This window comes from Puma concolor, chromosome E3, assembly GCF_028749965.1.
Source record: "Puma concolor isolate L17-30 chromosome E3, mPumCon1.1.hap2, whole genome shotgun sequence".
Classification (NCBI taxonomy): domain Eukaryota; kingdom Metazoa; phylum Chordata; class Mammalia; order Carnivora; family Felidae; genus Puma; species Puma concolor.
This window is the reverse complement of record NC_141682.1, coordinates 15,629,989-15,644,328: the sequence shown is the minus strand read 5'-3', so window position 1 is coordinate 15,644,328 and position 14,340 is coordinate 15,629,989. Positions and strand designations below refer to the sequence as shown.

Genomic DNA, 14,340 nt, shown 5'->3' with positions numbered 1-14,340 from the left:
TTATAGCATCTCAGATATTTAGTATTGACTAAAATTTCTTATTGGTACTGTCAGTGTTCAGGGCTTCCCATTTTGCAACTGATGGAGGTTTGTAAAATAACTAGGGCCTTTGGAATTTACTGTTCATAATCTTAAGTAGTTTTCGAGGCATAGTGAAAAGGTCAGGTCAGTTCCCATTTTTGCATTAGGCAGCTTTATGACAAAGTCCTGCAAGTATCAGATAATGATAGCCAACAGTATCCATTAAGACAACCTCTTTTATTTTTATTTTTTGTAAAACATGAGTCCATTTAAGGTAGCATGCCCTGTCTGTTATTAAAGAGGCTCTCAGGAAAAGGAATGATGAGACAGAAGTATGCTCCTGTTTTTCATTTTCAGTAATTGATGTCCTTTGCTCAGTAGTGACACAGTATTGAACTTTTAAGGATTCCCTTTGTAGCCAGCATTGGAGAGGGATTAAAGCAATGAGTCTGCCAATATGTAATCACTTCTTTCTTAACTTTGGTCAGACCTTCTCTACTTTTAATAACTTCGGGTTCAGACCCCTGTGATTTTTCCATATGTCACTAAGCCAGATCGTGGTAAGCGTTTGTGTGGCCTGAATGCCCTCAGAAGCTTTGTTAGCTGAAGTCAACAATATCAAGTAAAAAGTAGCTTTAAGTATCTGCCTGTAAGGCTGGGTACAAAGAAAGCTGTGGTTCCTGCCCTTGACGGTCTTACACTCAACTACAGATAAGACTGATACTGATAGATACAAAAAGCATATAAGCCCCTTTGATGGTGAATTTCATGGCATGTGAATTATATTTCAGTTTTTGAAAGTGCATAGACTTTGAAACAAAAAACGTGTAAATAACATTCCAGGGGTAAATACAAATCCTGGAATAGTTATAGAAAGTTAATAGTGGGAAGATTTGGTCAAAGGATTATTAAAGGGAAGTTTCTTTCTTGTTGCAAGTTTATTGAAGGGAATGAATTATGAGACCCACTTGAAGGGAGAGGAGAGAGGTTTTGGAAAGAGCACAATCTGGGCTCGATGCATAACTGGCAAATAGGATAGTAGATCAGAATGACTTAATGAAATGAGTCTGTGAATTTGAGAGAAGTGGAGAATGAGTGGTATTCATGGAAACTGATCAAGAAGGCCAAGAAAAAGAATCTGCAACGTACAGTTTTCTTGGGGGTTGTGCTCCTTTGTAAGGGCTTGGTGGTTGTTGTAGCTCTGCATTGCTTAAGGCTCCCTGGCTAGGGAGCTTTGCCCACGCAAGGCTGGACTTTAAACTCACTCTGGCTCTTGGAGGCATAGGTGAGCTACTGGTGTGGCTTTGTGCCTTTCTAGGAAGGCTTGAGCTTTTTGGGGTTGTCTCTTGTTCCTTAGGAAACTTCCATCAGGGAAGTGATGATGGGAGGTGGCCTGTCAGCACGGACCCCATGTGGCGGTGACATTTCAGCTGTATAATTCTTGAACGGCAGAGTTCACGGGGAAACTTAAGTCTGAGAGCCCCTTCTAATTGCCCTGGGCTGATAGTACCTGACCTGAAGCTAGAGCTCATTTTGTTTATTTTCCACTAAAAACTGTTTGAAGAGGGACCAGTTTTAAGTAATTGAATGTTTTCAGGTTATTAAGGATGGTGTCCAGTCCATTTTAGAAATAATATCGTACCACATCATTCAAATCATTGCTAGACCCCGTGACATGTTGAATTGCCCCATCTATTATCGATTGTAAATTTTACAGCATGACAAGCCTGACATGGGCATAATTTCTTCCCTATTGTTTTTTGTTTTGTTTTTTCAAATTATGAAGGAACCTCAAACCAGTCACACAGCTGTATGTCAGTGTGGATGCTAGCACCAAAGATAGCCTGAAGAAAATTGACCGCCCACTCTTCAAGGATTTCTGGCAGAGATTCCTCAACAGCTTAAAAGCCTTGGCAGCAAAGGTAAGAATTATGACATCTTTAAAAGGGGGTGGGGGGGGGGTGGGAAAGAAGAAGTGGAGAGAGGTGGTTTTTAAAAAAAAAAACCTTCAACCTTGTTTTAGACTTCCACCCACTTTGATTATTCAATAAATATTTATTGAGTTCCTCTTAAGTTTGTAGCACTCTGCCTTTTATGTATAATTTGTCCTTCATGTATTTAGGGAGAGAGATACATGCTCCCAAAGTTAATTAATAAAACATGGTAAAGTAGCAGTTTATAGCTACCCTAGAAGAGATACCAGCAAATAGTATGTGTTTAAATACGAGATTAATTTTCTTGAATTTCTAAGACCAAATTTCCTACCTATAAGGGACTCAGCCTCAGAATTTCCAAATTTAATGCCTTTTTCTTCCAGCATTTGCCCTCTTTTATGTCTTCTCTTAGGTCATATTTACTTTCCTAGTCTTTTATTTTTTTAAAGTTTATTTATTTTGAGAGAGTGAGCACATGTGAACGGGCTGAGGGCAGAGAGAGAGGGGGAAGGAGAGAGAACAGGCAGGGGAAGGTTAGAAGAAAAAGGGGGAGAGAGAGAACCCCAAGCAGGCTCCCAACGCGGGGCTCGATTGTATGATGTGATCCATGAGATCGTGACCTAAGCCAAAACCAAGAGTCTGACGCTTAACCGACTGAGCCACCCAGGCACCCCTACTTTCCTATTCTTTTCGACCTAAAGTAACCTTCTGATTCTTCTTTTCCGTTAACCCCATATTGTAACAGTTGGTATTTTCTGTTAGTTCTGCCTCTCTTCTCTCATAGCCATTCCCTTGTCCTGTTCTCTTTGCTTTTGCCTTGCAGTCCTTCATACTTTACTCAAACGTGACAGATAATGAGAGTCACCACAGAAGCTTCAAAAATTACAATTTCCTATTCCTAGTGGCATTTGAGAATCTGCATTTTAAACATCGCAAGTGGCTTTTGATGTGCCGGCCCCATCTGGGACTCACTGTCCCAGAAAACCTCCCTCTCTCTCCTTTGCCCAGCCCTTACTCACTTTGCCATTCCTGACCCACCCTGTCTGGCCCCAGGAAGGCCGTCCTTCCCTGCTTAGGTTGGTGTCTCTGCAGATGCGCCCACTACATTTTCCAAGTCTTTGGTTACCTCCCCAGAGCCGAGATTGCCCTTTCTTTCCATTTCTTTCACTTGTAGAAATTGTGTGTGACCTTCCATGCTCAACTTCATTATTACCTCAATTTTGAAGCCTTTTCCAGTTGCAAACAGCTGCCCCTGTCTCCCTTAAGTTTTATATCTATAAACACACATTATTTCTGCTGTTTTATCTCAACTTCTCTCTTCTCAACTGAATTCCTTACTCATGTCTTAATTCCACACAAAATCTAGCACAGCACATCTTATGGTACTTGAAAAGTGTTTCTTGAAAGAATAAATGGGTGGAAACTCAACAGAACTCTGTTGTGGTAAGATGTATACATACATTTTCTGGGCCGTTCAGATGATTAAAACTCCCCCTTCCCCCATTTTATGCTTGAGAAGTTAAATCAGTGCTTTTTTGGGCAATTAGCACTGACAGTATTTAGGTAATGCGAAATAGGCATTTGGTTTCTCATCTGACTGGTCTTGGATTATTTAGAAAGCTGGCAAGCCAGGTGCTTCTTGGGCTCCTAAAGTCTCTTCGTCTCTGGACTTCACCCTCAGCTCTATCCCCTTCACTCATTGCCGAGACAGGAGATACATGGCGTACAAGTCAGAATGCACTTAGATAGAAGCCAGACAGCAGGAGCTGGCATTATCGGACCCATCTGAGATTGTTACCTAGGCTGTATTCTGAGTCAGATGTGGACGATGAGAAGCAGGCATTAGTAGAATGGCTTAATAGCTTCTTTTTTCTTTTGGCCAAAATTTTCCACAAAATGTATTCTTGCTTGGAGTTATAAGCCCTTAGATATCCTATTCAGTTGTAAGTACTCTGGGTTGACTCATTGAGAGTAATGAAATAATTTAAAGTTGTGCAGTATTTTCTAACCTGTGAGCTTCTTAAATGTAACGTCATAAATTGTGTCCATGTAACTCTGGTTGGAAGATTTTCCTTGGGCTGTTAGACTATCCTGGCAGATTAGGGCAAGTGCTTTCTAAGCATTTTGTAGCAATTAGAGTGCATGTTTCTTATTGTATTGTTCATGTTGCCATTTAAGAAAGATCTGTGACAGGGAACTGCTCTTAAATTAACTTGATCTAGCTATGTTACTTCCTTCTGAATATCTAATATTACTGGTACAGTAGATACTATCAAAGTTCTGCTTTACTGCTGTTTAATACTCAAAAATAACACTTATGTTGTAACTATACTTATTAGCTGGGCTCCAACATGTTATTACTGTAATCTGGCATCATTTGAGTTTTTAAATAAAACATTTTAAATGAAAGTGACTTTAGATACTTTAATTAGAACATCTATGCATTTATATTATTATCTTTATTGCCTGTTTAGGCTTTTAGTACATTAGTACTTTTTGTTATTTGTTTTAGGCTTAGCAAGGAAAAGCATTAGAATTGAAAGAATTTCTTGAACTTTATAAACAGAAAAATTTGATTTGTCCCAAGATTTTCAGCCTGTTTATGAGCTAGTGTAACCCAAAGCAGAAAGAGGTAGGGTATTTGCGGTTTTTTTGTTTTTTGTTTTTTTTTTGTTTTTTTACTCATGGCTAGTATAGTATTTTCATTTCTGGATCTTTATCCTTTGTCAAATTGTTCTGCTTCAAATATGAGAAGAGAGATATATTGGTACTTGAGTATATGGGGCTAAAAAGCAATTCCATCAAGGTAACACAGCAAAAAATGTGTTAGCTTCAATTTCCGTCCACGACAGCTACTTGTCACACAGTTTTTTTTTTTAAAAGAAAAATCCATCTTGTAAATGACAACACTGACTGCCTTTGGCAGGAGACTTTTATCAGCTGTGTGACCAGATGTGTTTCTGCTGCACATTGTTATGCCAGGTTGAAGATCCAGCAGGATAAGCAGTGGTATTGATATCCTTGAAACGTTATATTTGAAAAGAAAGACAAAAATAGTTGTCTGCATTACACATTCTTAGATCTCAAGAGTGAACATTAGCACTCTTTTCCGCAAATGTGAGCATGCTCTGACCTGATGTTATTAGAGTTAATATAGTTTCATTGTTAAGAAGGGCTTATTGTACATTAATGAGGTAGATTTGTATCTAATAAGAGGTAAACCAGTGTATCCATGTGGCCCACAATTTGCAGCTTAAAAAACAAACATTTAATATTTGACTTCCTTATCTCTGATTATAAAAACATTATGTGTTCATTATGGAAACTCAGGGGACGTAAAGAGAAGTATAAAGAAGCAAGGAAAGAGGTTACTTCTAAATCCAGGACCTTGAGACACCGACTGCTAACATTTAAAGTACTTCTATTTAATCCTTTGGTGACGGGGGGGGGGGGGGGGGGGAGGCTGCGTTTTTACATAGGTAACTCAATTTTATATGTTGCTTTTTGTTGTTAACATGAGGTCATAGCATTTTTTCATGCTAATAATTTTTCTGTATGACCTTCGTGTTAAAGACAGCTTAGTTTTTCACCTCAGCGTGAGATCACAGAAAATACATATATTGGTTTCTGCACCCGGTTTCTGGCACAGAGCTCCTAGAACCCTTGTAGTGTTCTAAGTGGTAAGGCCATCTTGTTTTAGTGTTTCACCTTTGACCCCATACTTAACATAGGGCTCCTAAAACCCTTGTAAATTCCTAAGTGATAAGACCACGAAGATCATTTCTTGTTTTAATGAGGTGACTCTGGGGGGACTCCTAAGTGGCTCGTAGATTGAGTCTCGTCACCAAAAAGATGAAGCTAATCAGAAGGCTGGAATTTTCTGTGGGTTCCCCGCCCCCCACCCCACTGTGCTTCCCCATTTCTCTAGAGAGGGGAGAGGGCCTAGAAATGGAGTAAATAACTGATCATACCTACGTGAGGAAGCCTCCATAAATCCCAGTAGGGAGTTTGGGAAGCTTCAAGGTTGGTGAACACAGTCACACTAGAGGGTAACATGCTCCAACTCCATGGGGACAGAAGCTCCTGGGCTCGGGACCCTCCCAGACCTCACCCTGTGTACCTCCTCATCTGGTTGTTCATCTGTATCCTTTCATAAACTGGTAGATGTAAGTTAAGTGTTTCCCCGAGGTCTCTAATCTGCTCTAGCCAATTAATCGAACCTGAGGGAGGAAGGTCAGAAGCACACGTGATAACTTAGACTTGACATTGTCTAAAGTGTGCTGCAGTGTCAGAAATGAGTTCAGTTTGGGGCGCCTGGGTGGCGCAGTCGGTTAAGCGTCCGACTTCAGCCAGGTCACGATCTCGCGGTCCGTGAGTTCGAGCCCCGCGTCAGGCTCTGGGCTGATGGCTCAGAACCTGGAGCCTGTTTCCGATTCTGTGTCTCCCTCTCTCTCTGCCCCTCCCCCGTTCATGCTCTGTTTCTCTCTGTCCCAAAAATAAATAAACGTTGAAAAAAAAAATTCAAAAAAAATAAAAAAATAAAAAAATAAAGAAATGAGTTCAGTTGTAGAACACCCAGTTGGTGTCACAGAGAATTGCTTGTGGGGGAAAACCGCCCACATATCCGATGGCCGGACGTGTTCTGTCTTAGTGGAAAGGGAAACACATAGGAGAGAACACTGGGTTGTTCCCTGCTCACTCGGTTTCCTGCTTGTTGGCCAGTAGGGGGGTCTAGTGAGAGTGTGTCATGTTCTGGCACACTTCTTCAATTGTGCGTGTCTGGCAGTAAAGTCAAATTCCTGTCTTTATCACACTCGAGAGGGAGCCTTGATGCCTGTGCTGCTCGTGAGTTGCAACATACATACGTTGTCATTTAAAACCATTTCTGAAGTCACGTGCAGCCAGAGATGGCATGTCCTAGTCGGTAGCATTGCTATTTTCATTATTGTGTGTCTTACAATCTAGAGTATCTTAGATGAAATGAAAGAGCATATCTTCTCCCTTACCTCCTTTTTGGGATGAACAAGTCTCCCCTCCATCGTTCTGACTAGTCCTGCTGCTTATTGACCCATTTTCTTTATTTCCGCCTCCCAGCATTGATGCCAAAGTCTGCTCTTCAGTCTTTGTCCATCTGGCTGTGGTCTGCATATGTTTTTTTATTGTCATCTTTTTTTAGGCTCTATCTTGCCCTTTACCTTCATCTGTTACCCATGAGCCCGCTCCATGGGACAGGCCTCCCAGGCTGTGGATTCTGTCCAGCCTGGGTTTTTTTGGGGTTTTTTTTGTTTTAATTTTTTTTTTTAATGTTTATTTCTGAGACAGAGAGAGACAGAGCATGAGTGGGGGAGGAGCAGAGAGAGAGGGAGACACAGAATCCGAAGCAGGCTCCAGGCTCTGAGCTGTCAGCACAGATTCCGACCTGGGGCTCGAACTCACAAACCGCGAGATCATGACCTCAACCAAGGCACCCCCTGTCCAGCTGGGGTTTAATGCCACCATACCCTCCTCTGCTTGACTAAAAACCATGTCCTCGTTTTAGCCACTTTTGAAATCAGACCAAGACTGCCGTGCTTGGATCTCTCCAGCGGTGTCATCCAAAGCCAGTGTCTACAAACTGACTGGTTCCCTCCAGTGCCAGGAAGTTCTGTCATAAGTACATTTTTCTCCGGACGTGACTTCTGCCTAAGCTCATTCTAGGGAAAGATGAACGTGTTGCATGTTGGGTTCATGTTGAGGCACTGGGTGATTGGGTCAGGCAGATAATTGCTTCAATCTTGGGGACTCAGGAACGTCACAGTAGGAACTTGTAGGTGTGGAAGTCATCTCTGTAGCAGTTTGTCGAAGGCAAACAGGTGGGCGGAATTGTCCAAGAAGGGTCTAGAGAAGGCCAAAGAAGGAGCTGTAGGGAAAACAAATTTTGAAGCTTTCAAAATGAGGAGCATATGGGGAGTGAGTCTGGGAAGAATTTGATAAAGGTGTTGGTGCAGTTTCATGCAAGTGTGGTATGTTAACGTACAATTCAAGGAAACAGTTCGGTTCCAGAAAGAGAAGGGGAGCGTGACGTATGATGAAAAAGAAACTTGGTCTATCAGTTAGTCTCTAATGGCTATGGCAAAAAGAAGTACAGTGTTTTGTGTAGAAGCCATTGTGTAGTGGGTTGAATGGGGACAATAGATATTAATGTAATAAATACTAACTTTTTGAACCAAGAGCAACAATATTAATGAAGAAATGAAAGGTATTTCCTTTTATCGGATAAAAATTTATCTAAGCATACGTGCTAATTTGAAAATAAATATTACTGTAATGAAGAAAATAAGATGACTCCTGTGTCACCAGAAGTCAAAGGTGAAAAAACACTATCGCTATAACGCGTAGCTTCCGGAGTTTTAACTCTTGTGTGTATGTATATGTATGTGTATTTTACTTACAGAATGAAATCATGCCATACATATTTTTACAACTGTACTTCTTATTTATAATACCATATTTAAAATATTTATTTAAAATATCAACTTCTGTCGGCATAGATTAATTTTGCCTATTTTCTGGATATAACAATTTAATTTTGCCTTTGGCGGCCTTCCCTGACTCCCTCCTTCCCCCTCCCTGGTTTATATCCCACAGTGCCCATACCCAGCACTTACGAACTTGAAAGATCCCTGAGAGAAGGCAGAGTGTCTGTGAGGTCTTTGTGCCCACCATGGTATTCCCAGCTCTCAATCACAGGTCAACACACAGTTGCCAGATAACCAGAATGCGATTGATCCACTCCCGTCGTGATGTGCATTCAGTTGTTTCCCATCGATTTGTTGTGTGTAATAGTTATGAGCTTGGGATTCTGAAACAAGACCACCCAGGTTTGAATCCTATTTCCTACCACTTCTCGGCTGTGTAATATTGGTCGTGGGATTCAGTTTTCTCTTCTGTAAAATGGGGTTGATAACAGTGCCTTCCTCATAAGGTCTAGATAGAAACACCTAAAAATATCATAGAGTGCTTGTGTTTAAATTTTAAAATATAACGCCCTCTATCACCAATCTTGTGTATATAATTGATTTTGGACATTTTAAAAGGTACGGTACATGAGGTGGTAAATACTAATGTAACTACCATCTAGCTTAAGAAATAAAAGATTATAAACTCAGTTGCAGTCCCTGTGAACCCCTTTTCTATTATATTTCCTTTCCTTCCCTCTCTTGCAGAGGTAATCAGTATGTATTTTGTGTTTATTTTTCCATGCTATTTTTATACTTCACTCTATCTACACCTCCATAAACAGCTGTTTTCCATATTTTAAAGCTATTTACATAATAGTATCATTCTATAAATATCGTTCTGCAACTTTTCCTTTTTTTGACCATTTAAAAGATAAAATTTACCATTTTAAATATTTTTACATATACAGTTCAGTGGTATTCAATACAGTCATACTGTGTAACCATCACCAGCATCCATTTCCAGAACATTTTTACCTTCCCAAACTGAAACTGTATGCCCATTAACCAATAACCCCAGTCCTCCCCTCCTCGCAGTTTTTGCTTGTTGGTTCAATATTATATTTGTGAGATGTACCCGCATTGCTACGTTTTGCTTTTGAGACACTGAAACTGCTACATAGCAATCCGTCCTATAAATATCCCACAAGGTACTAATCATTCTCCTGTGGATGGGCATTTAGGTTTTTCTGTAGTTTTCAGCTCTGCAGTGAATGTTAGTGAAAGTGAGGCTCGTGTACCTGTGCCGTAGTAGTTTCTTTAGGGTCTGCACCTAGGCGTGAACGTTGCTGGATTGTAGGGTATACACATCTTCAACTGGATTTTCTGTTTTTGTTGGTTTTTCATAGTACTCAGGAGAGTGGCTGTACTTCAGAGGCAAGCGTATGAGTTTCCACTTTCTATCCTCACAAGTCACTAATATTGTTGGCTTTTAAAATTTTGCTAAGCTGATGGATGTCACTTGGCGTCTGTTTGTGGTTTTATTTTGCATTCCTCTAATTAGTGAGGTGAGCATCTTCTCATGTTCTGGGTCATTTCCTTAATCGCTTTTACATACCTTGCTTATTTTTCCATTGGTTGTTTATATACATTTTCTGATTATTTCTTTCAGTAATGGTCTTTCCCTAACATTGGCACGGTTTGTTTTCTCACTTCCTTCAAGACTCCATTCAGATATCCTGTCATCAGAGTCATTCGCTGACCATCCTGCGTAAAGGAGCTCCCCTCCTTGGTAGTATTCCTGTCCCTCTCCCCTGCCTGTTTGTCACATAGCACAGGTCACTACCTGACTTGTGTGTTTATCGTGGGTCTCTTCCCCAGTTCGAACATACGCGCACGTACGCTCACAAGGGCAGGGACATCGTCTCGTTCTCTGCCGTATCCTTAGCGGCTCCCATCGTGCTTTGCCTGTAGTGCACATTTAATAAATAAAGAGAATGAATATAAGAACACATGTATGCTGGTATTCAGGTTTCCAGAAATGATTACCCCCCACCATGGGCTATGTAAACAAATGTTAGAAGGTAATAAAAAGACACCATTCCTCCAACTTTGTGAGCCTCCACAGGGTCGATACATCTGGTTCGTCAGAGAACCTAGAGAAGAGCGCTGCAGATTTCTGCTGGGCCAGAGACACTAAAGTTGATGAAGATACAGGTAACCACTCCTGGTTCTGCCCGGCTCCCCTCAGTACCTGCCCCCCACCCCTCCTGGCAACAACTGGATAAAAACTCCTCAGAACCAGTGAAATGGAGAGAGAAAATGTTCTGTGTCCGTGTCTCTCTTTTTACTTGACGTATATATTTACATACTATCAGATTCTCCCCTCCAGGGCGTGCAATTCAGTGATTTTTAGTACATTCACGAGGCTGTGCAGCCATCACTACCATTTCGTTTTGGAACATTTTCGTCACCCCAGCCAAATTTCCTTTTTACTTATAATATTAAAACACTTTTTTAAAAACGCCTTTGTGTTTCGTGCTTAGGTCTCCAAATACCTGGGGTTTTCTGGAAAGTGTGTGCTGCCTCCAGGGTCTACCCAGCAAACTCGCACAGGCTCGCGAGTGCGGCCCCCGCCGACCAGCAGCTCCCTGGGTGTTCGCCCCTGGGAGCCAGGCCCGTGCCACTCCAGCCTTGCTGGTGACACTGGAGGCTAGGTTCAGAATTGAAATAAATATAAGGCAGACCTTTGATCTTGCAGAGAGCATTATTACTGCAAGTTTCTGTGTTTAATAATAAAGCGCCGACGGCTAACATCTGTTAAATGATTGCCAAGTTCTAGTCCTGCTAATCGTTTATGTGCATCATATTGCTTTATCTTTGCACACTTCTTCTGAGGGAGATATTGAAATCACCCTCATTTGACAGATGAGAAAACTGAGGCTTATGAAGTTGTTTGGCCTGTTAGCGTTTGCTTATCCTCTGTAGCCTCTGTTACCTGTTAGCGTTTGCTTATCCTCTGTAGCCACAGTGGAGGTCACCGTTTCTGAGAATCTGGATACAGCTACTGAATATCAGAACCTGAAAACTGGTATTTGAACTCGGGTTTGGTTCCAAAGTGCTCCATTTTGTCAGTCAGTACTCTCTATATCCGGAAGATCGAAGTTAGTCCTGTTGCCTAAAATTACCATTTTCCCTTCTTTTATTTATTTTTTGAACCGGGACAGTAAGATGTATTTATTTCTAGATGATGTGAAGAGGTGGAGATTTTCATGGGTCAGCAAAAGTTTATGAAAACATTACAGTTCTGTAGCTCTGTAATGATCTATTGCCAAGATATTCTAGCACTGAGGGAAGATTTCATCTGATCTGAATAACATCTTACTCATAATTTGCTCCTTGTTTCACATGGGAAGGAAGTATTTTTGGATTTAATCCTCATAATAATGTGTGATTCAGAGTGCTACCTGATGAGCTGTGAAGACTGACAGTAGTCTTCGTAATTTGATGAAATGTAGGTCCATATGTAGGTCCATGTATTGTGTATCAATATATTATAGTGAGATCATGATGAAAATGTAAACATGATTGACTGTTATAAACTAGCATATTTTAGTGAGTGGAAGAAAATTGCACGTTTTCCTGTTTTCTTAGAGGTGTTTTTGGCTGAGAATTGATTGGTTCCAATAACCTCCTTCCTCCACCACTTTTAGAAAGAGAGGGGCTGGGACTAAAGATTATTCTAATCAAGCCTTCCGAATTCCTACTCTCAAACAAAAAAAGAATTCCTACTGTCTTGCAGTTTATCCCTTCTTTATTGTTATTCGCTTCTAAGACTAAGTCTTTTTCTTCATCCTTTTCTAAGGGGAGAATTACACGATGTTCCAAACTGAATTTTAAACCATATATTTGGTAGCCCTACCTAGCAGAACATGGTAAAGTGCCCTTTGCTGTTTCTACTGGGTGAAATGCTCCTAAACCCATGTAAAAGGGACTCCAGGACTCCAGGGGTGGAATAATTCAACACCGTGTTGCCCGTTTAAACAAAGCCTCAGGGAAGCATTGCTGGGTGACTTAGTCTGCAGAGCTGAACGTTGGGACTTCCCCATTGGATAGATTTGTGTGTCTAGAGGTGGGCATTCAGACCTAGCCTTGAAAGAAGAAACCTGTGAGGTGGCCTGTAGGAGGAATCCATGAAGAGCCCCCTGCATCAGGCATCCTGCCAGGAGGGTCTGTATCTTCATCACTCTGGTGCTTAGTAAGTACTCACAGCCACTGTTGAAAATGACCTTATCTCAGCAGCACAGAAAGTCCCATGCTCTTGCCCCCTGCCCCTCTTCATCTCAGAGCACTGAGAAATACTTTTAGACTGAGAAACTTGGGAGATGGCTGCTGATCTGGAATCGGCCTTGTGTTCTGGTTAAATAGATGAAGTGGCTTTTGAGAAAGCCTCTGGGCAGTTACCCCACTGTGGCCGAGGGCCTGCTTTGCCGACATGGCACTGCACAGACAGGAGTAGAGTTCCTTCCCAGCTGGGACGGCCTCTGTACTGATACCCTGTTCTGTAGAGCCTTGGCTTTCTTGAGCCTTGATTTCTAGAGCATGTGTAGCCACTTCTAAACCCTGGAGGGTGACAAAATCCTTTGTGACCCTCTAGGCCAGGATATCACTATTACTTGTCAGTACCCTTCTGTATCAATTTATCCTGGATTCTGCGGGCCTCCTAGGTTGGGCTGCCTTAGACCAGCTGTGGCTCCCTGCTTTGTATGAACGCTAGGAAGTGTAGTGTTTAGCCAAGGCATCTGTATGATGCCAAACAGGGAATGTGGGGTACTAAGCTGTGTAGCCCTCCTGGCCAATCAAGGACATCCAGTGATTTCTGAGAATCTGTGGGTACTGCTGGCAGATCATCCTGTATTCATCCAACGGAACACTTTGGTAGACCTTCTAAACAAAGGTCTCATCTCGAGCCACAGAATATCAGTGGAAAGTGATCAAGAAAATCTGGTAAGGATAGGGTCAGATGCTTGCATACAGTTGTCCTTAGCCGTAATCAAAAGCCATGAGAGTAGGCAAATGGGGACCCTGGCCATCTTGCACCTGGCAGAGTGTTCTTCACGTGGTCCAGGGCTGCAGCACACGTTCAAGGTGGAAGAGGTTATAAGTTGGACAGTTTGGATGCTTTTGTTAGCGTGAACTTCTTTGCTATTAAGATCAACCTTGATTCTCAACATTGGTAGAGCAGCAAGACGATGGGGTAGATCCTGGCGCAGCCTGCTGCAGGCTTTTGACAGAGCTTGTGCTCCAGAGCCACACTGTCTGTCTTTGAATGCTGGCTCCACCTTGGAGAGCTTTGGGACCTTAGGCAGCACGTTCATGCTTCAATTCTTTTATCTGTAAAATGAGGATAATAGGGCACCCGCCTGACTGGGTTATTGTGAGGATTAGATGAATTGTTACAGAAAGTGTTACCGGAAAGGCCTAGAAAGCAGAGTAAGACTTAATAAATGCTAACATACTTACAACTCTCCAAAAAGGGTGAATGGAAATGTGTAATCTACATTTCAAGTTGAGGATTATACATGTTCTGAAATTTTAAAATATGTTATTTTAAGTAAAAATTACTCAATGAAAACGCAGACTTAAATTTATATATATTTTGGATACGTGCATTTTAAAGCATTCCAGGTTTACCTGTTTTGACTGTTTAGACCAGAATAACTTTTTTTTTTTTTTTTAATTTTTTTTTTTAACTCTAACTCTTTAGAGGCAGGAGAAATTCAGTACAGGAGAGAGGTTCTAAAAAGAGTTTTGAGGGACACCTGGGTGGCTCCATTGGTTAAGCATCGACTTTAGCTCAGGTCATGATCTTGCATTCGTGAGTTCGAGCCCCGCATTGGGCTCTGTGCTGACAGCTTGGAGCCTAGAGCCTGCTTTGGATTCTGTGT

The 14,340-nt window shown here is 41.5% G+C and overlaps 1 protein-coding gene across 2 annotated transcripts in view; it reads left to right on the top strand.

Annotated features, from left to right (window-relative positions):
* LOC112859877 (S-adenosyl-L-methionine-dependent tRNA 4-demethylwyosine synthase TYW1) overlaps positions 1–14,340 on the top strand; it is a 210,959-nt gene that overhangs the window by 126,990 nt on the left and 69,629 nt on the right. For both annotated transcript variants that reach the window (XM_086692048.1, XM_086692047.1), the window contains exon 13: positions 1,808–1,943. In XM_086692048.1, coding sequence (XP_086548174.1) covers positions 1,808–1,943 — 136 coding nt within the window. The remainder of the gene's footprint in view (positions 1–1,807; positions 1,944–14,340) is intronic.